Source organism: Canis lupus, chromosome 18 (assembly GCF_048164855.1).
Source record: "Canis lupus baileyi chromosome 18, mCanLup2.hap1, whole genome shotgun sequence".
NCBI classification, from domain to species: domain Eukaryota; kingdom Metazoa; phylum Chordata; class Mammalia; order Carnivora; family Canidae; genus Canis; species Canis lupus.
Genome location: NC_132855.1, coordinates 416513 through 442474, shown reverse-complemented (window position 1 = coordinate 442474; position 25962 = coordinate 416513). Strand labels below are relative to the sequence as shown.

The 25962-nt window shown below is 49.6% G+C and overlaps 1 protein-coding gene and 1 long non-coding RNA gene across 11 annotated transcripts in view; one reads left to right on the top strand and one right to left on the bottom strand.

Annotated features, from left to right (window-relative positions):
- The window catches only part of CADPS2 (calcium dependent secretion activator 2), a 454201-nt gene extending 434497 nt beyond the window's left edge, over positions 1–19704 (bottom strand). For 8 of the 9 annotated variants that reach the window (XM_072783288.1, XM_072783294.1, XM_072783296.1 and 5 more), the window contains exon 1: positions 19550–19704. In XM_072783288.1, coding sequence (XP_072639389.1) covers positions 19550–19570 — 21 coding nt within the window. In that variant the 5' untranslated portion in view covers positions 19571–19704. Of the gene's footprint in view, positions 1–14769; positions 14848–19549 lie in introns of those variants that run through there. The other variant, XM_072783287.1, reaches the window with a different exon arrangement.
- A 1116-nt stretch (positions 19705–20820) lies between these two features.
- On the top strand, positions 20821–24041 carry LOC140609410 (uncharacterized). 2 transcript variants are annotated; one of them, XR_012011240.1, is made up of 3 exons: positions 20821–22789; positions 23168–23282; positions 23377–24041. It is a non-coding gene; the product is annotated as an uncharacterized lncRNA (long non-coding RNA). The 2 variants fall into 2 exon arrangements; XR_012011239.1 differs by having other exon boundaries at positions 20821–23282.
- The last annotated feature ends 1921 nt before the right edge of the window (positions 24042–25962 follow it).

Sequence of the window (25962 nt, the reverse complement as noted above, 5' to 3'; positions counted from 1 at the left end):
TACATTTTTAAGGGATTAGGTTTTCAGGAAATCAAAGTTATCCAGAGATTTGACTTTGAAGGGCGGGGGCGTGCTTGGTGCCCTGTACTGGGGCCAAGTACGTAAGCCCCAGAACGTGCACACTCGTTACGCCCAGGCTACAAACACCGCGAAATCCACGCCTCGTCCCTCTACGGGACGCTGAACGGGCCACCACGGCCGAAACGCTAATGAGGTTATAGGGTCCACAGAGGAAAGAGTACGCGACTAGTAAGTCGTTTGCAAGGGAAAACATTCAGGATATGGTGCTGGGGTGGGGAAAAGCCAAGCTACAGGACAGTTTGTAGCACAGTCCATGGGAGAGGAGGCGCGGCGACACGTGCACTCTCCGCGTCCCACAGCCAGGTCCAGGGCTGCCCGGGTGACGGGGTCAGAAGCCCTCGGGCCGCCCCCGAACAGCAGGCGCCGGGCATCAAGGCCGACCACTGTCCCAGCCGTTGGACGGACACCACTGCACTTCGTGACCACTCACAAGTCCAAGGCCAGGGGCCGACACTAAGGTCTGCGACTGGAACCGGCCCCTGTGGGCCCAAGCACCTCCCTGCTACTGCCGCTGCACAAGCTCAGCGAACCCTCTCGTCCCTTCAGGCCAGGCCGTGACGCTCGCTAGCATGAGCCAGGCCGGGCCACGCATCCTGCGGTGGACCTCGTGCTCCCGACGTCAGGGCAGTCCGACCGGTTTTAGGGCAGAGCTCTTGTATCGGGGGAAAAACTACAAATCTTCCTTTGCAAGGGGGGGGTGGGGGGGGCGACGCCATCTAGGGGAGCCCACGAGGTCAACGTGGAGGGCCACGGGGGCCCCGAGATCAGAACTCCGACACCACGGCCTACCAGCCGCCCCAAGGCAGGCTGCTTACATTTTCTGAGCAAACACGGAAAGGGAAACGAGATGAGCTCACACGTCTAGCACGCCTGGCCAGCGATGCTGCGGGCCCCTCTACGCGCGGACGCTAAACCGCGACGCGAAGACGTGGGGACCGCCCGCTGGAGGGCCTCTCCCCCGCTGCGCAGGAGGCCGACGTGAGTGACACACCGCGGGCTTGCGTCTCCGCTCATCAGTGGCCTCACCAGTGAAGGCGGCAGGATTTTAAGCAAATACTCTTTTAATGAAGAGTTCAAGTGTTCTTACGGTCACACGCTTGGCTCCTGAGAGAAAATACAGACGTTACAACCCAGTGGAACCAGCAGACTGGCGAGTCGGGGAGCGCGGCCCGAGGGCCTCACACCGTGAAAAGTAGCCTCCGACGTCCTACTGAGAACCATCTCCTCCCGGACCCCAGCTCCTACGCACGCTATTTCAGAAGATACTCGATTCCCCTCACTGCTCCCTTCGTGGGGTGCTCCTAAGACTGCTTAAAATACTCAAATTAACGGGGTTTTGATTAATTATAAGTTTGCGACATTTTATGTTAAAATTCCCCACGACTCCATCTCACAGTGACTAGACATGGAAGGTCCTACACGACGCAGGAGGTTGGTTAGGTCTGGCTTCTTCATGACATCTGTGGCAACCGGTTCATGCCCACAGGCAAAAACCACGCTCAACAACCACGTTTCTGTTGAAATTCCCTTCCTCGGACAAACTTTCTCTGTCTTCATCAGGGACATCAGAGACGATGGGCCTCGCTCCAGTTAACAGCTCCATCAGCCCCCATGGAAGCCAACGAGGAGACTCGTGAGTCATATAGAAAATTAAAAGAAAAATAGGGCATTATTTTACACATATAACATAAATACGCTCTGTTCTGTTCTTGGATTTTCCTAAGCTAATTTTACATTTCTCTGATACCTAAAGCCAAGAGGCAGGAGGAAACCCTTTACAATAATCTCAAAAGCAGGATTAGAAAATTCATCCAGATAGAACCTTGAGAAATTTTGAGTGCGCTCAGACAGTGGAGCAACTCCAGGAGCTGTCTCACCCGGAACAAAAGCAACCACCGCCCTTTAGAACCCAGCCTCTGTGCATCACAAGTGCACAAAAAGTTAGAATTTCCTTGGATGAAGGGGACACGTGCCGAGAGCCACATTGAATTAACAAGCACGTAGCACAAGACACTTAAAGAGATCGTAACATTTTTGAATCCTCTAAACCAAGTTCAAAAAGGGTGTTGCCTCTGTTCTCCTCTAGGATTTTGATGGATTCTTGTCTCACATTTAGATCTTTCATCCATTTTGAGCTTATCTTTGTGTCTGGTGCGAGAGAGTGGTCTAGTTTCATTCTTCTGCACGTGGCTGTCCAATGTTCCCAGCACCATTTATTGAAGAGACTGTCTTTCTTCCAGTGGATAGTCTTTCCTCCTTTATCGAATATTAGTTGCCCATAAAGTTCAGGGTCCACTTCTGGGTTCTCTATTCTGTTCCACTGATCTATGTGTCTGTTTTTGTGCCAGTACCACACTGTCTTGATGACCACAGCTTTCTAGGACAACCTGAAATCTGGCTTTGTGATGCCCCCAGATATGGTTTTCTTTTTTAAAATTCTCCTGGCTGGGCACCCCCGATGACACAGCAGTTTAGTGCCGCCTGCAGCCCGGGGTCTGATCCGGGAGACCCGGGATCGAGTCCCACGTCGGGCTCCCTGCATGGAGCCTGCTTCTCCCTCTGCCTGTGTCTCTGCCTCTCAGTCTCTCTCTCTCTCTGAATAAATAAATTAAAAAAAAAAATACTTAAAAAATAAAAAATAAAATAAAATAAAATAATAAAATAATAAAAAAATAAGATTAAAATAAAATAAAATAAAATAAAAAATAAAATAAAATAAAATAAAATAAAATAAAATAAAATAAAATAAAATAAAATAAAATAAAATAAAATAAAATAAAATAAAATTCCCCTGGCTATTCGGGGTCTTTTCTGATTCCACACAAATCTTAAAATAATTTGTTGCAAGTCAATATCCTACATGTTGGCAAATTGAACACCAATACAAAATAAATTTATTAAAAAAAAAAGAACCCTCTAAACCCAACATTAACAGCATGAGAAAAAAAAAATGGATCCAGAATGAAAAAAAAAAAAAAAAAAAAAAGAAACCAGACTTTGACCTTCTCATTAGCAACTCTGGAAGCCGGAAGGGTGGGCATTAGTATCTTCAAAGTTGAGGGAAGAGGATTTCAACGCAGAGTGTGATGCCCAATTTCTCTATCAAAACAGAATTTCAAACCCACATAAATTCAGAAAATTTGTCACGCTCCTTCAAAGGTACATGTAAAAAAAGGTTCAAATGAAATTAGGAAACCGGAGCACGAGATCTTCAACTCACAAGAACTGTGACGGGAGGAGCACGACTCAGCCTGTGGCCCCGACGCCAAGTTCCCGGGAGAGCACAGCAGTGGGGTGGCCGGGGAGGAGGCCAGGACACCAACGCTCCCCGGATCCACGGCCCCACAGGCTCCCTCGCTCCGTGGCTCGGGACTAACAGGCCCCAACAGCCAGGCCGGCTGTTCTTCGGCTCCTCTTCGGGTTTCCCTTTGGTGAGGGACCTGCACAGTCAGGGGGGCATAGAAGCCGGCGGGAGACGGCCCCCAGGCTCGCTGCCTGCTCCTCCTGCAGACCACCCCGTCCGACTGCGACCCAACGCCACTGGCTCCTGGTCAACTCAGGCCGGAGTTCCCGCCTTTGCCCACAGAGGCCAAAGACACTACGGTCTCCCCCCAACCCTGAAGCCTTCCCGTCCCTCACCGGTGCCCTTAAAGCTGCCGGGGCCTCATCGTGAGCTGCCCCTCCGTGCGACAGCGCTTTCTGACGGGCCCTAACGCATGAGCCGCCCCCTCTTTAGAAAAACACCCCCCTTTTGCTACACAGAAGTGAAATCTATCACCAGGTTAGATAATTTGCTCATATTTTCAAAAACCTAACATCCTAACTGGAATAATAAGATGAAGGGAAATAACATGTATTTCAGACGTAAGCGCTTGGGCATGGCTGGTCCACGGGGAAGGAGACTAGAGACGCACGCACCCACATACGCAGGGTGCAAGTCTGAGTAAGCTGAGTGGAGCAGCACGTGACCCAAAGGCCAGCGCTATTTCTTTTTGGGGTTTTGAAGGGCTCGGTAGTTCACTTATCATACAATCCAGGAGAATGGGACAATTCAAAATAAAAGTGGACACGAGCATCCTGTGTCCGTAACACAAGTATCACGAGCACCACTGCTGTTGGTGACACTGCAACACGGTGAGCAATTCTCAGGAAAGCTCCTAAAAAAGAAATAAAGTGGAATCTTTCCCCAAATTTACCCAGAGGTTGTATTTCTGGGAAGATCGTCCATATTAAACCCACACACGAGACACTCTGTATTATATAAAGAGCTCTCCTCGAGGCTCAAATAACTAGACGGGCTTTTCCTGCATAATATCCAATAGGACACCCCCATGCTGTGTCTTTCACCCTACAGAGCATCGTGCATCTCAGGTTTTCTAGAATCCTCGGGCCCTACCCACTAACACCAATAGTGATCCCCAATCGTGGAGAAAATCAACGTATCTCACAGATATTTAAAAACGTGTGCTGGGGTTTTATCATCCCCGCGGAGAACCGCTGGTTTATAGTGTGCGCCAACTTAAGGCGGCAATGAAGGGGGACAGAGAAGAGAACCAAGAACTCCAAGGAAAGTTTCTAAGACCCGCAACCAACGGCCACTAGCTGGCTTTGCGGCGTGAGACGGTCGTGACAGCAGCTCGCCTCACTCGGTAGCTCTCGGTTTCCAGAGTCAACCGCTCCGAGCACGAGGGTCTCCGGATGCTCGAAGATACAGGGGGCCTTGGCGGGGCACCGTCCTCACGGAACGGGCCAGAGGCAGGGGCTGCGGCAACGGATGTGCATCCCGGTTCCTGAGATCCCTGCGGGGTTTCCCTCGTGGCCACAAGAGGCCTCCTGCCTCCCACGGCAGGACAGGAACACAGGTGGCTTCTGCTATGGGACTGACGCAGCTAGACCACGACAGCACAGACCTGCCCTGACAGGGGAAACCCAAGCGACTTGGAAAATCAGCACCAACAGGACGAGGTCACTGCTCGGTCTCGAGATCCGAGAAGTGGGGTGGCCGTCCCTCTGCACGGCGCCGCTCCGCGACCCTCAGCCAGCGGCATCAGCCCCGGCCAGGTGGCTGCGCAGGTGCAGCCCGGCAGGTGTGCCGGCCGCGGGAGGGAGGAAGAGACTCCGGTGGGCCAAGGGAGAGGGGGCGGGAGAGGATGGCAAGCTGACCCCCCACGAGCGAGGGCTCCCACGGGACGTCGCGGCCTGGGCCGAGACCAGGAGTCAGACGCCTCATGGGCCACCCCGGGGCCCTGGCGTGGTACTGTAAGTTACTGGAGACGCCTCTGCAAGGACAACACCCAGCTCTGCACGTGCCCCCACGTGAAAGGATCCTCCTATCCCAGAGGTACACAGATGTCCCCATCACAGGAGGGGGGAAACGTGGAGTCCGGGAGCCTACACAAGAAAACCCTTTACTACGTTACTACCCTGCCCGGCCCAAATCCTGTCTAGAATTCCATAATAATGGAAGCTCCCCAGGCTCAGTTCTTTGTCCTGTCAGTTCCTCAGATTTATGGTCTTTGCCTAAAAATAGAAAACCTGCCCTATTTATGTCCCTATCATTGGGCCTATGTGTGCAGCCAATAAAGCTTTCTTCCTCTTGTTGGTCTGCCTCATGTAAATTTAACTCTCAGTCCAGCTAGAAGACGTCAAAGGTAGAGAAGACTTTCTCTTCCCCTTCACAGAGAGTGGCCCATATGTTTGCACGCATCATCGCTTCCATCCACACCCCACTAGTCGGAAATCCGTCTTGGCTCCAGGTCACCGCATGAGGAGCTGGAACACATATCCGATTCCGACTGTTCCCCAGCCATCAAAACGACTCGGGGCCACCGTCTGCACGCCACACCCTTGCTCTTATAGTGGCAAGACTCCCTTCCCGCCTTCGTCCGTGGAACCTCAAGTCTGGAGCTGGTCTTCCAGGGTTGTGTGAAAAACAAAGACACTGCCTGTGTCATCCCCATGAGGACTGATGGTGCCATGGACGTGCTCCTGCTCTCACGGGGGAGAAATGAAGTTGGTGTCCTCCAGGGCTATCGTCTCGACCCACATTCTCTGGACGACCATGCGCAGTCCTGTGGATAGCAAAAGGGGGGCGGCAAGAAGGGTCTTCACCCAGACAGCCACGTGCCTAAAAAATTCTACCGCCTGCAAGACGGTAATAACATATCGGAGGCAACTAGCAGAAACCAGCAATGGTAAAGAACCATATTCCAAGTAGAAGAAAAAGAGCCAGATGCTGGTAGGAGCTGACTCTCCCTGCCATGTGCTCTACAGGAGGGAAGGGTAAAGCCTAGAAAGAATCAATGAGAGAAAGTGCTGCGGGTATTTCAATTTATGAAGTTTTTTCCAAAAGAACTAAAAAATGAAGAGTTCAAAGGGCTCCTTCCGGGAAGCTGGCTGCAAGTGGGAAGCATGGACAGACTAACCCTAAGTTCTGCAAGGTTTCTACTGAACTACGTACGTAAACCTGAATGGCTTGGTTTGAGCACATTAGACTCTCCAAGCAGCACTACTTTACCGTGCTGATCATTTAAGTTCACAAACACATCATGACGTGGAGTAAATACCTCCCATACCGCACACCAGCTCTTAGGCGACCACCCTATTCAAACCCAGAACCATCGCCATACGCCACAGTCCTCCTACCTGGTCTTCCCACTTTGACTCTTGCCCCACGGCCTGTTCTCGAGGCCAGAGAACTTTCGCCGTGTACATTAAATTGCACATAAATGGTGGCCCCTTGGGTTAGGCAGTGCAGGATTCTCAGGTCAAAGATCCTTTTAGATTTTTAATCCGGTCACTTCCTGTACCTGCCCAAAACTCAACGGCTCCCAAACTTCAGTTCTGAACATCCTAACATGACCTACAGAACGTACGTGAGCCTGCCGTCTACCATCTCAGAGTCGTCCCTTCTCTACTTTCCCTTTCTCGTCCCACTCTAGCCCCCTACCCCTCTGCTGTCCTCAGCCGGTTTTACTGCCCCTCACAGCCCTCCGCCTTGCTGTCCATGCCCTCTGCGTGTTCTTTCTCCTCACCGTTCAACCCCATTTTCAAGTGGCTCAAAGACTTCTGCTTAAGTCAACCAGTCCCTGCTCCTCAGGGAGCCTTCCTCTGACCTCCCACCTGAATCAGCGATGCGTGCCAACCCCCTTCCACGGCCCCTCGACACTTACACATACACTTGCTGATATGCCATCTCTACTACAAGTTTCACCAGGGCAGTTAGGTCCACACCTACGCCCCCAGTGCCTAAAGCAGAGCCTAGAATATAATACCTGTTGAAACACTGCCCCTGTTCGCTGCCTACATCAATGTTAACAGGCTCCATAGAACATTTTTCTAAATGAAAATGAGAACATAGAAAAAAACCCTTTGATGACCTACTCCACGCCAGGCACCGCACTAGGTGCATTTCAGGAGTTTTATAGGGTCTTCACAGCATCTTGGAGGATCCAACCTTTCACACGTCAGAGAGCAGTTTAGAGAAGACAAAGGCAGAGCCCTGCTCCTCTGGGGGCTTTCCATAAAGAAGAGTGGAAGTTGGAAAGGCCAAAAGGGGGGGACGACACAGGAGGGGAGACAGATTACCAATAAGCTAAGAATACCAAGAACGGCCTTCCTTCCCCCTTGTATGCATGCCAGCACTCACACAAAATCTTTGTTTTATACACAATTAACTTCTAAACTCAGTAAAAATGCCAATCAACATCAAAGATCTGCTCTCCGTAGCATACGTCGCGTAGGGCTCCACTGCACATTTGAAAGCTATGCTCATCAATAACTTCTATCTCCCTTTCATAAAGCACAATACATACGCGTGCACACATATAGAGTTGTATTTATATCGTCCTTGTACACGGCAGTCTACAAAGAGCAGCACTGAGGCTTAGTCCGGGGTAGGAGAGCCACCATGTAGAACCCAAGCTGTTCGTCAGAGAACGTAAGAAAGCCTGAATTCAGCATATAAAATACAGCTTGGAAATAACATGAAAACTGCGTCATGACATTAAACCTAAAAGAAGTTGGCGGGGTCACCTCCGTATCGCCGAATCCAGGTAACCTTTCCAATCCCCGTGTTACTTGACCTTCCATAGCACTTGACCTTGTCTTCTACGTCATCCTATTAAACAGATCCTCTCTTCTACAGTGACTGCCCCTCCTCCATTTCCTTTACCAGCTCAACCTTGTCTCCTGCTTAAATCCTCAAGTTTGAAGACCAAGGCATCACAACCGTTTTTGCTGGACTTGCTTTCCTACCACGTCATCCAAGCCCATGCCTTCAATTACAGTCCATGTGACGATGGATAGTACAATCCATTCTCAAATCTACCTCTTGTACCCAAATTGCTCCTGAGCTCCAAACAGTTGTCCTTTTGATCTCGACTCATCCGAAGGACCACAAATTCAACATCTCACGTGTTAGATCTCAGCTTCCTTATGGCAGGATTTGTACTGGGTTCAACTGTATTTTATCCGCAACAGCACTTCTTAAGTATTCGTAAGGATAAAAAAAGGAAATAAAGTCCAAAGGCTAGGATTCTAGGACGTAGTGAGCAAACTACAGGAATTCTTATGATATTGTGCGCTTGGACCACAATTATGAAAAATTACATTTTGGCCTCCCTCGGTCATTTCAGGTGCATTGTTTGATCATGGAAAGCACGCGGCCCTCTAGTTGAAGCAGGGATGAAAGAACAAGGACATGCATTCAAGCCCCCTACTCCCCACTGCTCAAGAATACGTGAAGTCCTTCCGGTCAGGAAGACCAGAGCTTCAAAAACGTAATCAGTAGTTGTCTTGTTATAGTTCAGAATGGCTCCTGAGGATACGCAGCATTCTGTAAGCCTTTTTGGCTAAAGCAGTGTTTTGAGTTTTAAATATTTTTCTAGAGAACTAAATTAAAATAAGATTCTCATCTCCTTAAATAAAATTTGGAATATATTTCCCTAAATTTGTGAAAGTAATAAAAATACGGGTTTCACAGCAGAATTTAATTTTCCCATCTTCCAATATTCATGCAGATACGTAAGAGTATCTTTAAAGGAAACACTGCAGACTGAATATAAAACTGAAATCCATTCAGATGAACGTCTACTAACTTCATAATCCATGAAGAAAGCTAGAGACCTAGCTTAACACACACATACGCTCTGCCCAGTGAATCCAAGTAACAGGCACAACCACAAGGAAGGCCTAAGATCTATGTCCTGCCACTCTCCCCGTCCCTGACTCCAGCATAGGAGAGAGGTGAAATGCATACAATAAAGATAAAACAAAAGGAAAGGAAACGGAAAACACAGAACAAGAGGGAAAAGGAGATGGTTACACTAGCAATGACCGTTTCAAGCTCTTATAAAAGCAAAGACTATGGGATCCCTGGGTGGCGCAGCGGTTTGGCGCCTGCCTTTGGCCTAGGGCACGATCCTGGAGACCCAGGATCGATTCCCACGTCGGGCTCCGGGTGCATGGAGCCTGCTTCTCTCTCTGCCTGTGTCTCTGCCTCTCTTTCTCTCTCTGTGACTATCATAAATAAATAAAAATTAAAAAAAAAAATAAAAAAAAAATAAAAGCAAAGACTAGGCCAAAATTGTTGCATTGATTTTCCTCAATACACAAAAACCTCAAAATGCGTGCATGCATCCACGCACGTGCACGTTTAGAGGCATATACAGGTGAGCGAGAGCATGTGTGTTGGAGATATCAGCACCTGATAGAGCAATTTCAACTTTAAAGTTGAACAAAAACTCCTTGCCCAATACCACACTAAATGAATCAAAATCAGTGAAAAGGAACTCCCTTTAAGTATATACTTACCTTCACACTCAGGAATTTGGTATCAAAACTTATGAATTAAATACTTCTAGAAATAATCGTAGAATGATAGTAGGGTAACAGTCACTATAAAGATGACAAGACAGGAATGATCACTCACACTTATTAGATGCATAAAAAAAAATCCTAAAGTCAGAAAATCTGCACAGGACTTGTGATATGAAATACTACTTGAGGGACTAGGGTGGCTGCATTAGCTGCATGTCAGACTCCCTTGTGGCCCAGGTCATGATCTCGGGTCATGGAATCAAGCCCCGCATGCAGCTCTCAGAGATTCTCTTGAGAATCTCTGCTTGAGATTCTTTCCCTCTGCTCCTCCCCCCTGACTCATACTTTAAAAATTCTTAAAAATTGGGATTCCCTGGGTGGCGCAGCGGTTTGGCGCCTGCCTTTGGCCCAGGGCGCGATCCTGGAGACCCGGGATCAAATCCCACGTCGGGCTCCCTGCATGGAGCCTGCTTCTCCCTCTGCCTGTGTCTCTGCCTCTCTGTCTCTCTCTGTGTGACTATCATGAATAAATAAATAAAATCTTTAAAATAAATAAATAAATAAAAATAAAAATTCTTAAAAATTAATCACATACTACAAAGAAATAGTTCAGTGAACCACAGTGTCAACGTAAAATTAGAAATTATTAAAGAGAAAACAAAACTTCAACACTAGAAATTTCTAAGTATTCTAGTTGTGTTAATACTGGTTCAAAAGGAAAACAGCAAAAGTTTCATATTATTATAGAATTGATGCCAAACTGTATCTAGAGGTAACTTCATAGCTCCATATACTTTCATTTTATTATGAAGCAGAAAATAAAAGAATCCTAATTAAGCTGCCAGATGAAAGAACCACCTTTATCTCTCCCAACTCCACTCCCCCCACCTCAAATAAAAATCTTAGGGAAACAGCAACTATAAAAAGATTTATGAAGTTACATCTAAAAAGCAAGAGTATCTGGGTGGTCTAATGAATTCTTTAAAGATTATTTATTCGTTTGAGAGAGAGCTTGAGCATGAGCGGGAGAGCAAGCGAGAGTACATGAGGGGGAGAAGCAGAGTCCCCCCCACCCCAGCAGGGAGCCCAACTGCAGGCCGACCCCAGGGCCCCAGGACCATGACCTGAACTGAAGGCAGACACTGAACCTACTGAGCCACCACGGCGCCTCTCGAATGCAGTTTTTTAAGGGACAGATAAAACCTGAAGACTGAAAACCCATAGAGAAAACAAAAGAGGTATGTCCAACTATGTTAATATAGCTGAAAACCCAGAAATGGCCAATTCTCTGAAGTCATGATTATCATACTTGAATGTGGAATAAGGAGAACATCAAATAGGATCAAAGAAGAAAAATCTAAAATAGATTCTGGGTATAGTTAATTTCACGAGTGAATTGTCTGCTGTCAAACAAGTATCTATTTTACATCCTTGAGCAAAGTCTATACATTCCTCACTTAATACTATTCCTTAAAATCAAGCATGTGATGGACCTTTCGGAACACAGGCAAAAAATAAAGCAATAAAAGTCTAGGGAACCAGAAATCAGAAGTGTTTTAAAAACCACGATGGGGGAGCAATCACCCTAGAAATGTAAATATGATTTAACAATATGAAACTAGGTCGCACCAGTGAGATTAGGTTGGGCAACGACCTCAATTGACGTGACAAGGAATTTGGTGACGTTCAAAGTCCATTCCTGATGTCTTTATCCTAATGTAACAGAGTAACAAAGAATACCCTAAAACACTAATATTTCACTAGCACAATACCAAAGGCATTCCTCGGTAGAGCCTGGATCAACGAAAGCACGGCCAAAAATACATGCTCCTGAGCACTCTTACCAGTGACCTCAAGCAGAAAGGGTGGAGCTCCGGTCAGGACAAGTCCCTACTATCCGAGGATCCACCCGCCCACGCAGATGACCTAGAAGGATTGGGGTAATCATGACCCAAATAATCAGTAAAGTAACATCATCAGTTAACACGAAGTTAGCTGAGCATTGACCAACAGAACAAGAGAAGCCAGAGTTTTTAAAAAATGTTAAAATTCTTAAAAATAACCTTGGTCATCAACCTCAGCCTACATAAATGAAACCTATAAAACATCACAAAGACATAAGAGGCTTCAATGAGTGATGCTGATGTTGCGAGAAGACTGAATTTCGTAAAACAGTTGCCAACAGGCTTAACTGACCGAAAAAAAAAAAAAAAGATAACACGCAACCCAAAGCGTATGTATCATAGGCACTGAACTGAGCACTTGATATATATCATTTAATTACAACAAAAATCTCCGCGGGCATTATCCCCATTTTACAAATGAAAAAGCCAGGACCGAGAGACCCAGAGAAAGGAGATGCCTTACTCATCCGACGCACGGATACTACTGAAGAATGGAGCCCAGGCCCCCCCCAACCCCCGAAGACCTGGACTTCCTCGCTGCTGCTGTACTGATGCAATTTTATTTAAAAGAAGGGGGGACAGGGGATCCCTGGGTGGCTCAGCGGTTTAGCGCCTGCCTTTGGCCCAGGGCACGATCCTGGAGGCCCGGGATCGAGTCCCATGTCGGTCTCCAGGCATGGAGCCTGCTTCTCCCTCCTCCTGTGTCTTTGCCCCTCTCTCTCTCTCTCATGTCTATCATAAATAAATAAATAAATAAATCTTTAAAAAAAAAAAAGAAAAAAAAAAGAAGGGGGAACAGGATGGAAAGAATGTGACAGATGGGAACTAACCCCATCAGGTTATTAAAATAAAGGATTATCCAGAACCAAATGTATGTAGTACTAGCAACAGGAAAAACTACCCCAAATGAATGAGAACATATAAAGTCCTTCTCCGATTGACTTATTTCACTCAGCATAATACAAACAAACAAACAAAAAAAAAAAAAAACAGGAAAAACTAGATCAATTAGAGGAGCCAACCTAGAGAAAGATGTAAAGGAAAACATGCACAATCCGTAAGTCACTAAACACCAGCCTGTGAGGGTATTTCTCCTTGTTTTATCTTTTACTGTCTTTCCAAAACATCGGATGGTGTTAGGTAGAGGTTCAGTAAATATTTGACCAATGAGGTAATGAAGGAAACGGTATGAACTTGCCTTACAGCTCAGTAACGGAAGCAGAGTATTATCAGGAATCGGGGCTGCAAGAATCACTTAGCTGTTCGGGGGAATAAGTCAACTCCGTCCTTCAAACAGTTCTCCATGGGAGAGAACAAATGTCAAAAAAATCAAAGTATATCTAAAGGCAGTAAGACTCAAGAAACCCTCCACAAAGGAACGCTTTCCTCAACACCTTGATAAAGAGTTCACCTTGGTGAAACCCGTAGGTCAATAGAAAAACGGGAAAAGGATGTTAGACCGTACAGACACCCACCCTCACTACCCACGAGGAGCAAGTCGACCATCGTCCCATCTACCGGACTGGAAAGATCACCTTCGAGTTGTTCATACCTTTGCCCCAGTAACATTTTCATTGCAAAAACTCATCACTAACTTGAAGACTAGAAGATGAAAATATTCAAACCATGGTGCTTACAAAGCGACGTGATAAAGTTTCAAAAAAGCAGACCATCCATGACGCTCCACAAACAGACTCCAAAATGCAAACCAACAACCCACTGATGCTATTTTTTTTTTTAATTTATTGAAGTGTAGTTGATACCCAGTGTTAGCTTCAGGTGTACAGCACTGACCTGACACAATCTGGAATAGGTTTTCCGTACTAACTAATGCTAAAATTTTGCAAAAAAAAAAAAGGCTGCACGCAAAAATAACACATTTAAAGCTGTTTAAACAGGAAATCTGGGCAGCTCGGGTGGCTCAGCGGTTTAGCACCTGCCTTTAGCCCAGGGTGTGATCCTGGAGACCCGGAATCAAGTCCCCCATCGGGCTCCCTGCATGGAGCCTGCTCCTCCCTCTGCCTGTGTCTCTGCCTCTCTCTCTGTGTGTCTCCATGAATAAATAAATAAAATCTTAAAAAAAAAATAAACAGGAAATCCAAGTCCATCACTTGGAAGACAATCCGTTACGGATGCCTCCTGAGGTTTACTTTCTGAAGGACCCGTGCGCACTCCCAGCACAGACACAGGAAACAGTCCTCCCACTAAGGATCTTGAAAGACCTTGGTGAAATTACTCCTCAGTCAGGCATTTCTCGCTGTCAACTCCTACTTAGATTCCACTATACTTCCCAGTTTATTTTGGGATGGAAGGCAACACTCACGCTTACCCTGAGCCTCCTGGATTTTCCGTTCCTAATGCTGTCATCTGTGGTTTTAGAGGGAATCACGCAATCGCAAATGCAAGGCAGTCGCCTCTAGCACGTTACCTAATTAAAGACCCTCTGCAAGGTACTGGCCTCCCGTTGCACTGATTCAATGAACTCTAGGTTATTATTTGGATGCGTTTGTTCCACGCTCAGAGCATCCCGGTCGCCTTCACCTTAATATGAAATATACTGACTTAATTACTCAGTGATCTCACTCCTTACGAGGAACACTTCCACCTTGCCCAGGTTCGCATAAGCCCGGTCACCGGCAGCTTTAAACACCAAGCGGCAGCCCTCGAGCTGGGCTGCACACCGGCATCACCCGGGAAGCTGCAAGAGCACAGCCTCGGAGATTTCATTAGTCAGGAGTGCAACCTGGATGACGGGATTCCGAAGAGCTCTCCGGGTAATTCTAATATTCAGCTAAAGATACAAAGCACCGGTTTTTGGTCTTTTTGGGTTGTTTTGTTTTTAAAGAAAGGCAATCCCACCAAAACCCTTAGCTGAGTTTGAAACAAAGGGAACAAAACAGTCCTAAGATGAGGTGTTACCAATTTAGGACAATAGTTTCATAATTTGATTCCTAAATATTCTCACCTCTGGGACGGTGTCCTTTGTTCCAATGATACATCCGCTATTTACAGTCATTAAATCTTTCATAGCCTAAAAATCGAAACAGCAGAGACACATGACTGTGTGACCCACCACTTATTCCCCAAAGATCCACATCAGTTTGAAATGCATTATAAAAATCGCGATCACTCAAAAGAGGCTGGCCTCACTACCAAATGATAACTGTGGGATTTTCCACTCAGAATTCCCATCCTTCGCAACCTGGCATTTGGCTTTCCTTTTAAGTTCTTTAATAACCTTATAAACTGTGCTATTTATCTTGTGAGTGTACAAAGAGTGTGATTTCTATTTAGAAAAAGAAAAAGACTAAAGAGGGAAAATAATACTGTTATTTTATGGCACTCGATAAGCAGTCGTCGTGTATCACAATTACAGCTGATTTCGTTTTGGGGAGCAGGGCGAACGCCGGTATCACTTAACATGTCTGAGTTCTCATTAGCACAACTCATCTCCCTAAATTACGTGCTGTGGTCCCAGATACCCAGCGGAGGGTTGGAGGAGCCGAAGCAACACCGACTCCCCGAGATACCGCCAAGGTCCGGTCCGAGGTCGCTTCCACCCACTTTCCACCCCACCGCACCCCTGCTAGTAGAGGCCGACAGGACCCATCCCTCCGCATCTGCACCACATGCACCGAAGCCCGAGGAGCACACGGGGCGGCCCCTCATAACTCCCAAAGGTCTGGCTTTTGTAAGACCCTCACGTCTTCGGGGGGCTCAGCGGTTTGGCGCCTGCCTTTGGCCCAGGGCGTGATCCTGGAGTCCCGGGATCGAGTCCCGCGTCGGGCTCCCGGCATGGGGCCTGCTTCTCCCTCTGCCTATGTCTCTGCCTCTCTCTCTCTCTCTATCATAAATAAATAAAAATAAATCTTAAAAAAAAAAAAAGTAAGCCCCTCCCGTCTGCTGACACCCGCGGACAAGAAAGCAAGGTGTGCCGCTGGGCTCCGGGCTTGGTGGTGGCTCTGACAACGACGCTGCCCTCGGCAGTCGTGGGCTCTGCCCCAGCAGGCCTTACCGTTTTTACGGCTTTCCCTGCGGGGTGGGGATCCGGGAGGTCTCAGAAGGCACACCTGGGTGGCTCCGTCGGTCTAACGCCGGACTTGCTCTGGGCTCAGGTCATCATTCCGGGGTCGTAAGACGGAGCCCCACGTCAGGCGCCAAAGTCCGCGGGGTTCTGCTCTCCCTCTGCCCCTCCCACCGATTTCACGGTATTATTTGCTTATACTTCTCAAACTTACGAGAGACGGAAAATATGCAAAGTGGGGGGAATAATAATTCCACATGAAGGTTTAATAAGTCCTCATTCGGTGTGATCACAGTGGCCCTGCACGTAAACATGCACAGAACAGGAGGATTCACGCTCAAAGCCACTAGGTACCAAGCTTTAATTCCTGCTCATTTCTAAAGAGTCGGCTCCTTCAACAGCTGACTTGACTAAATTAAACGAGAACCAAAGCCGTGCAACCACTCACTACAGACCCCGCCGAACTACAGCGCTGTAGGTCCTAAACGTCTAGAAAGCGGCTCCAAGCGGAGGCCTGCGGCCTAACCCCTGCCCACAGGGGCACGCACGGGCCCTGTGCGGCGGCATCGGCGTGGCCGTCAGGCTCTTCCTACCCTCTGAGCACCCTGCACACCACCTATTTTTTCCTCCAGGGTCTCCAGGTTCTCCAACGGCTCAGCAAATCGCCTTTCGATGAAATGGGTTTGCTCATGTGTCACCGCCTTGTCGTTGCCACACTGACCCAGCCGCAACCAGAGCCAGGGCTCGCTGCTGCGGCATCCTGACGGCGCACACGCAACCGCGGTGCGGGAGCATCAGCCTGGGGCACTGCACCACGCAAGTACCTCGCCGTCGGCCGTTGCACCGTATTTGTGTCACTTGTGAAACCCTGGCTGTGGCCACTCAGGTGCTGTGACCACCGTGTGCACAGCTTTTCTCCAGGTCCACCCTCACCTCCCGATTTCCTGCCAAGCCGTCAGGAGTCACAGGTCCCACTGGCACACGCTGGCCACTGCCATTCCTGGAATCGAAGTTTTCCAGCCAAAAGCAAAAGAAAGGTATGTTTTAGTCAAATGAAGTGAATGCTACTAAGCTTTCTCAGGTACCTCATTGATAAAAAGAAAAAAAAAAAAAGAAAAAAAACCAAACTAGTCTCCTCGGCTTTGCAGCCAAGAAAGAAAACAAAAACGCCCGCACTGTGGCTCGGCTCTAGTTGCCTGAAGCTCACCCACACCTAACGGAGAGCTGGACGGACGCCGTGGGGCCCCTGTGTCGTTTCTAAGACGAAGACCCTTTGAGATCAATTCTGGGGGGGTTTCTAAATGCTCCGTTTCGAGGAGGAAGCAGCAATATGCATCTCAGATGCTTACGCCATTAAATCCTTTTACTCACTGTCTGACTACTTGAAGATACAGAATAAAAATACACAGTGGATTAGTGATTTTTGCAATTATGCTGTTATCTTTATAAAACCCAACTGTGTAATTCAAGACTTAAGGCTTTTGGCATTAATTGACTTGTACATCAGATTCACAAGAATATAAATTCCCACTTCTCTCTGTCCTAGGAGAAAACCTACTGCCAAGAAATGCTCCAGCTCCCTTTAGAAAGCAGCATGTTTAGAAAAAAAAAAAAACCGTGGAGCCCTCTGAATAAGGGAAATACGTACTTAGGCTGTTATGTGGCCGCCTCCTCAATAAAAATCCACAGAATTAAATCTGACCATACGCAGTGCCCTCGAGCTTTACAGAATGGAAGTCGCCGAGCATCCCAACCGTTTTGCAGAGGCCAGAAGCAGGGTGTTTTGTTTGGATTTCGGTTATAACCTAACGTCACAGCAGTAGCTTCCTTAGTATTATGAATTACCTGCTTGAAAGTTTAAACAGGAGCTGGAGAAACTTTTCATTTAAATAGGAGTCAGATCTGCAGCTACGAACAGGCACAGGTCTCCGTGACAGAATGCGACACGTGAGCACAGCATAGATCGGCTGCCAGTGACAAAAGCTAAATCGTCCAGAGGGAAACAGCCTTAGCTTCACCGTACATTTTTATGCTTTAATACACTGAAAATAAGCCTAAATGGCCCACGCATGATCAACGTGGTGCCCGGGACGGCCGTCAGACGCTCTATACAGCACCACGTGGAACAGGTCAAAACTTGCACTTACTTACTTTAAGGACGACTATTGAAAGCTGCTCGGCCTCGGGAGTGGAGCAGCAACAGGTGACGGCGCTGCAAGCGAGGAGGAGGAGGAGGCTCTGTACCCACCCAGGAGCGGGGTGGTGGGCGCACAAGAACCCCACGGGGCATGCGCAACGGGGACCCGACTGTGCCAACCGGTTTGTGACTAGGAAATGGGTGCGTGGATCACCCACAGTGCTGGGGCCTGGAAGGACGGACAGCTGGAGAGGATCCTCCCCTCGTACCCCGAGTGAAGGCTGCACACTGCTTCCTAGCTTGGGTGTTTCTAAAGCCCGATAAGTGAGGGGGGGGGTGGCAAGAAGACTGCCTTTGCCAGAAGCCGCAGGGGCGTTTCAGAGGTGATCCCGATGCCCCCGAGTGTTTGAGGAAGGCCTCACCTGCTTGTGAAAATAAATAGTTGCGCGTCTAGAGAGGCCTGGAGCAAATCACACGCGCCCCGGGCCTCCACACGGGGGCCAACTGAGGACACCCTTAGATTCCTGGGGCACCTTTAGGACCTTTAGGCTCCGCATTCTCTTGGATTCCCTGGACACGTTTAATTTGGAACATTTTCCCAAGTGGGGCGGCCTGGGTCATGGCCTTCATCTCTGCAGGACCTTAGGCCCCCTGGGATCTTGTTTTAAAACTGCAGTGGGAAGACCTGCACCTGAAGCCCCTGCCTCTGCGGGACACAAACAAGCACAAACAAGAGCCCGATCCTTAAAGGCTTCCCACCACCCTTTTGTTTTCCATCCAGGCGCCTGGGCTGGGCCTGCAGGGCCGGGATCGGGCGGGATCCGCCTCCCACAGCAACTTCTGGGGCTCCGGGTGCAGTCCCGGCTGCAGTCCCGGCCTCGCGCCCTGCACCCAAGTGAACTTTTTTTTTTTTCTTTTTTAATTCACGGAGGAGAATTCCGACCCCTGCGCCCCAGCGAGGACCGGCCTAGCCACGGGGCCGGCAGGTCCCAGCAGTTCCGCCCAAGTCCGCGGCCGGTGGACCCTGGGCTAGGCCGGCTGCGGGGCGCTGCTGGAGGCCACCGGGCCGCGTCCTAGCCCGGCGGGGGGGGGGGGCCCGAGGGGGGGGGCCGTGGGGGGAGGGGGAGGGAGGGGGGGAGGGAGGGGAAGGGGGGAGGAGCCTGCGGGGCGAGGGGGAGCCACGGGGGGGAGCCACGGGGGGTGCGCGGGGGGAGGGGAGGGGGGCCCGCGGGGACAAGGGAGCCCGGGGGGCGCCCACCGAGGGGACGGGAGCCCCGCGCCTGCACCGCGCTCCCCGCCGACTCCGGGACCTCGAGCGCCCGCGCGGAGCAGGTGGGCAGGCGCCGGCGGCCCGGGGTCGGGAGGGGGAGGGGGAGGGGCCGCCTCCCTGGGGTGGGGGTGCCCCGGGGGGGTGGAGGGTCTCCCGGGGGGGTCTCCCTGGGGTGGGGGTGCCCCGGGGGGTCTCCCGGGCGGTCTCCGGGGTGGAGGGTGTCTCCCGGGGCTGGGGTCTCCCGGGGTCCCGGGGTCTGCGGGCGGGGTCGGGGTCGGGGCCGGGGCCGGGTCCGGGTCGCCGCGCGCACGCACCTTCTGCTGCCTGCGGGCCATGTCCGTGGGCTGCTTGGCGTTGAAGGGGTGCGCGATGCAGCGCACGACCAGGACGTAGAGCTGCAGGCGGACCCCGCGCTCCCGCTCCCGCTCCCGCTCCTCGTCCCGCCGCGCGTCGGGCTGCGGGCGGCCGTCGCCGGGCCTGGGGGGGCTCCCGCTCCCGCTCCCGCTCCCGCTCCCGGCCCCCCCGGCCCCGCCGGCCCCGCCGCCCCCGCCCGCGCCCCCGTCCCGCGCCCGCCCGCCCTCGGCCCCCGCCGCCCGCGGCCCCTCGCGCCGCTCGGCCTCCGGGGCCCCGTCCGAGTCCTCGTCGCTGGAGGACGGGTCCAGCATGGTGCCCGCCGCCGCCCGCCGCCGCCGAGGAGCCGCCGCTTCCCGGACACGTCGAGGCGGAGCCGCGGGGGCGGGGGCGGGGGGCGGAGCCGGCGGGGGGCGGGGCGGGGCGGGCGGACTCGGACCCGCCCCGGACCCCGACCCCGCGGCCCCGCCCGCCCCGACCTGCGGCGCCACAACAAGCGACACGTGGGGCCCGCGGGGGGCGGACGCCCGGGGCCAGTGCGCGTGCGCGTGCCCGGCCCCTGCCCCTGCCCCGGCTCCGGCCCCTGCTCCGGCCCCGAGCGGTCTGCAAAGGGGGGCGGGGGCCTGGGGGATACGGGAGGCCGGGGGTGCAGGGGCCTGGGGGGGCGGGGCGGGGGCGGGGCCCGGGGAGCGGCGGCCCGACCGCCCTGAGCCCCGCCCCCTCCCCGCCCCTCCCCCGCCCCTCCCCCTCCAGGTGCCCCCGCAGGTGGACGCGGCGCCGCGGAGGGGCGGCCTGGGCGTGGTTCATCCCCGCGGCTTGAGCCCCGGCCGGGGGGGAGGGGGCGACCCGGGGCGACCCGGGGCCCGGGGGGCGCAGACCGAGCTCCGCGGCTGCCGGACGCCCTCGCCGACCGCCCGGCCCCTAAGTCGGCCTCGGGAAGGACGAGCCCGGAGCGGGCGGCCCCGAGCGCAGGCGCCCCCCCGCCCCCCCGCGGACCCGCGGACCCCGGGCGAGACCCGACCCGCGCGCGGAGCCGGGGCGTGCGGTGTAGACGCGCCTGCCGCCGCCTCCGACGCGGGTCCGCCCGCCGGCACCTGCCGCGGTCCGTGCGCTGCGCCCCCAGCGGGACCCCCGTCCCCTCCCCCCGGCCGAGGGGCGGCGCCGGGCGGACCGGGAGGGGCCGCGGGACCAGGTGCCGGGACCGACTCGCCCTGGGCCCGCGGTTGTCGTCGCGGTGGGGCCGCGGGGCTCCAGCTGCAGGGCCCGGGGGGGGGGGTCCCGGGGACCCAGGGAGTCCGGGGCCGTGGTGCGCTCGGCGAGGCGAAGCTAGACGACGAGCCCCTGAGCCGCGGCCTCCCGTCTACTGCTTGCCAACAATCCGGGGTCCGCTTGCCAGGTTTTGTCCGCCTGCTCATCCGAGGTCATCGAGTAACCCCGGGTCAACAGGTGCGGACGATGGGAGGACGACTGTCACCTCCTCCGGCTTCACAGCCAGGACTGCGCTAAGCCTTTTACATACATTCTGTCATTTGGTTTAAGTTCCTTTGTACAGATAAGGAACCTGGGACTTAGAGAACCCCCTTTCCTACCACGGGCTGTTAGAGCCAACGTGAGTCCTTTCTCGTTCCAAAGAGCGACTCTGTGTTGTCCTGTGATTACAAAGTGTATGATCCCTTCAACTGATAACTAGGGACGCCTGGGGGGCTCAGTGGTGGAGCGTCCGCCTCTGGCCCAGGGCATGACCCCGGGGTCCTGGGATCGAGTCCCACGTCCCGCTCCCTGCATGGAGCCTGCTTCTCCCTCTGCTGGGTCTCTGCCTCTCTCTCTGTGTCTCTCATGAATACATAAATAAATAAACATCTTAAAAAAAAAAAGTGACATTGCTTAAAAATGTTAAAAATCTGCTGCGTGTATTTAGAAGGACAAGATACAGTCTTGGACCCTGAAAAGTGTGTAGATTAAAGAATGACAAATGAAAAATTAACGTACTTTAAAAAGCAGAAGATAAACATTGACACTGCAATCTGATGATTGTCCTAACGACCCGAAGGTAATGGTGACATGGAGAAGAACTACCACATGCAGGACGGAGGAAGAGAGAGATACCGGATACACGTCCAAGGAGCACGACTCCGAGCGGCGGGGGCAGGAGGAAGCGTGTTGGCGAAGGCGGGCCGCTGTGCACCCCCTGCAGGGAGTTGCCAGTGCACCTGGCCCAGGTGAGCGTGGACGTGTGAAGACGGAGGGTGAGAGCGGGCGAGAGGCCGAGACAGTCGGCGCTGAGCAGGACGGCGGGCAGGCCCTGTGGTCGTGCCCAGCCTCGGAAGTCGGACGGTAGGAGGTGATCTGTGACTCTGGAGGGTCACTCTGGAGCAAGGGACCGACACTGACGGCAGAAACCAAATACAATGAAATAACTTAATCTGGGAGGGAAGCGGAGACAAGGGGAGGAGGGAGGCTTCAGAGGCGGCCAAGGACTCAACAGAAGAGGGCTGCGGAGCTAATAAAGGGGGCTAAGGAAAGAATGGGACTCTTGGGATGGGGTGATTTGACTGATAGTAGATGAAATACAGACTTCTAGAAGTCCTAAAGGTTTTGGAGAAACACAAAGTTTTGAGGAGCCTGTCACAGAGCTCCCGGGCTCAGCTGGAGAGGCCAAGCCCTTGCTGACACCTACTACGGGCTGAGGGGTCATCCGCACGTTGGTGCCGGAGGAAGCTGCAGCTCTGGACGGTAAGGGCCAGAGTCACGTGCTCAGAGTGAGACGCAGGCCAACGGTGGGCCCTGGGGAACTCTCCCTGCCTCTCCTCCAGTTAAGGGATGGTCCAAAGAAAAGACTACCTGAAAAGACAGCCTGATCGTTAAAAATTAATTGTTCTTGATTCACATGTTTAACGTTGTGCTTACAGGAATACTCTGGCCAAATCTCTACCTTGGATATTACCTTTTCAGGTCATCATAACATCAACTGATGCTCCTGGATAATTGAATGAACGATGCCGAACGTAAGACTGTGATTGGTTTGTGTGATTTCATAAATGCACAAAAGACACATGAACTTACTCAGTGATTTTTACTTTTGTCAAGGTGAATATAAAAACAAATTGGACTTATATTGCTTTTTAATGAAACACCTCTAATGCTAGCGGAAGATGGATGCACAGTTATCAAATGCGCTTTGGCGATGATATTTAAGGAAACAGGTGTGTGACCTGAATAGCTATAGGTGGTCTGTTTTCTGGTTGAGAATTGATTTGTGCATTTGACCTGAAAGGAAGATATTAACTCTTTCAAGTCACAGATGAAATTGTTCTTGCATTGAGTAGACATATTTTGGGGAGCGCCCTCTCTGGGCTAGGCACTATTCTGAGTAGATAAGAGCAATAAAAGTCCCCGAGGTGATGCGTATGAAACAGACATGAGCAAAATAAGAAATTATGGTAATAGGTGCTCTTGTGGTAATAGAGGAAAAAAAAATCACAAAATGCCCCTTCAGTGTTTTGGAATTGGACAGTCTATTATTGCTTGTAGTCTAGTTATCACTAGAATTACATTACAACAGAGAGAGGAATCTTTTTCAGGTCAAATAGAAAGACCAGTTTTGCAAATATGTCCGGGAAAACCGTCAACTCACAAACCCAGCTAAGAAAAAGATTATGCATTTACAGGAGCCGGAGAAGAACAACAAATTCTAAGGTATTTATATCTGATGAGGCATTTAATCCTCCTGGCGACCCCGTTTAAATCCCTTTCTTCTCTTTGCTCACCTTTCCCTTTCTCTCCTCCCCAGTCAGAATTGGCGTCCTAGCAGAGAATTGTTTTAGGACTCCACTTTTTACGGAAAATGGGTAAAAATATATGCAAGTGATTAGCACAAATGGACCAGTGAACGAGTAGCCCGTGTTGATACACAGACACACGCACGTACGTACTCATGCGATAGAGTCAAAGGATTGCTTGTGAAGATTAATAAGATAATGCATGCAAGGTCTTAAAAATAAAGAAAAAACAACCTCTGGTACAGAGTAAATACTCAGCAAATGCCAAGTATTTTCCTGTTATTTTAACTGCCTCATTGTTTAGCTCACTGCTATCCAGACGGCTATAGAAACAAACTGTAGATAATACAGTAAATGATTCTACGCATTTTTATTGAGCTTTACATAACTTAGAATTTGTATTTCTAGATTATTTGTCTTGAAACAATCAGACTAAAGAAACTTCCAAATATGTGTTAAGGTATTTTTATTAAAATCTCAAAAGAGGGATCCCTGGGTGGCGCAGCGGTTTGGCGCCTGCCTTTGGCCCAGGGCGCGGTCCTGGAGACCCGGGATCGAATCCCACGTCGGGCTCTCGGTGCATGGAGCCTGCTTCTCCCTCTGCTTATGTCTCTGCCTCTCTCTCTCTCTCTCTCTCTGTGACTGTCATAAATAAATAAAAATGTTTAAAAAAAAATCTCAAAAGATTTCATGATTTTTATAAGAAGGTCTAATCCCACAAGAAGAAGCTACTTTCCTTCTGTTCCTATTCAATCTGTGGGCACTCTTTAATGATTTGATTAAAATTTTGTTCTTTAACTTTCCATCTTGTGGGAAATTTGGAGGAAGTAACAGAAATGAACTGGTTGTGAAATACAGGGAGAGGAAAAAGGGAGAAGCATATTGTGACCTATGTGCTCAAAATGTCATGAGAAAAGTCTTACATTAATTCAGGACCTAAAATGTATGCGGTGATGATGTTCTCCTAGAGAAGTGGGCATTTAGCCTGGAGGAGAGGTTTGTGCTTTAAACGGCAATAGAGACACAAACTATGAGTTTTTGTGGAAATGGATAAAATGTAGAAATTGTGCTCACAATTGGATAAAGCAATGACTAGAGCCTTTTTCCCTCTAACTTTCATAGTTTTTTTTTTTTTTACTTATATTGACTTTGTTGCTAAACACATTTCCTGCCAATCAATAATACTTATTGAGTGTCTATCCTATATTAAGCACTGCACTAGGACGCAGTAGAGACAGCATTGCACTGATTGACTAGTAATACAACCAATGTCTCACTAGGAGATGAGAATTCTACTACTGCAAAATAAAACTGAAACCATTTCAATAGTAATGTCAAAAAAAATTAGACCAAATTGAGGTGGAGTGTTTATCAGAGACAATTATAAGTGATCGTCACGTTACATGGGAAAAATAAAGATATATTTTTGTTAACTACTGTTACTCCGGTCTGTAGCAGAGATTAACAAACTTATTCTCAGGACCCATTTACACTCCTAAAAGTCGCTAAGGACCCCAAGATCTTTTGGTTATGTGGATTATGGTTATACTTATTAGTAGTTTTAATATTAGGAAAATAAAACCAAGAAAATCTAGAAATAGTTCTTTATTAATTCATTTAAACATAAAATAACAAAACTGTTATATGACATTAGTTACATATTAGTATGAAAAAAAAACTATATTTCCAAAGTAAAAAAAAATGGGTGGAAAGAGTGACATTTTATTTTATTTTTTATTTTATTATTTTTATTTAATTTTATTTTATTATTTTTATTTGATTTTATTTATTATTTCATTTTTTTATTTTTATTCTGAGTGACATCATTTTACAACTACACAAATCTTTTCAATGTCTGACTTATTAAAAATCATGTAGATTTTCATGTCTGCTTCTACAATCTGTTGAAATATATTACTTTGTTTGAGATAGATGAAGACAACCCAATCTCACATAGATACGCAATTAATGAAGGAGTATTTTAATAGCCTTTTTATGTAATTGTGGCTCTTCTATTTTGATATTACCCCCAAACTCAACAAGGGGTGGTTTCTTTAAGATTAGCAGCAATGTGGAATCTAGAACCACGTCAATAAACCTTTCTTATGTTGGTTCATCGGGAAATGTATTGTCCAAAAATTCACATATTTTCTTTAATTATATAGTACCCCCAAAATTACATTCACCGATGACCAGCAATCTCTTCAGAAAAGTCATGAAGTACCAGAAAGCTATCAAGCTCATAATTGCAGACAGAAGTTTTCCAAATTCTAATTTTTGCACGAAAGCTTGAATTTTATCACTGGCCACAATAGCGTCAGTTGTGACAAGCTCACTTCGCTCACGTTTGGGCAAATGTCTGCCAAGTCACCCAACTATGAATAATTGTAATTTGTTTGTCGAGTCGTTCTCTCCAGTGAAGAGTGTGCTCTGCGAGAAAGCCGCCGGCCCAGCTCACCTCCAGCAGCCCTGCCCCTGCAGGGGCCACGCGAGCCTCCGACGTCGGCCTCTCCTTCACCTACACGATACTTTTACTGAGGGTTGAGATTTAACACAATTAATACTTTTTACTGCTTAGTCAGGAATATTTTGAGGGA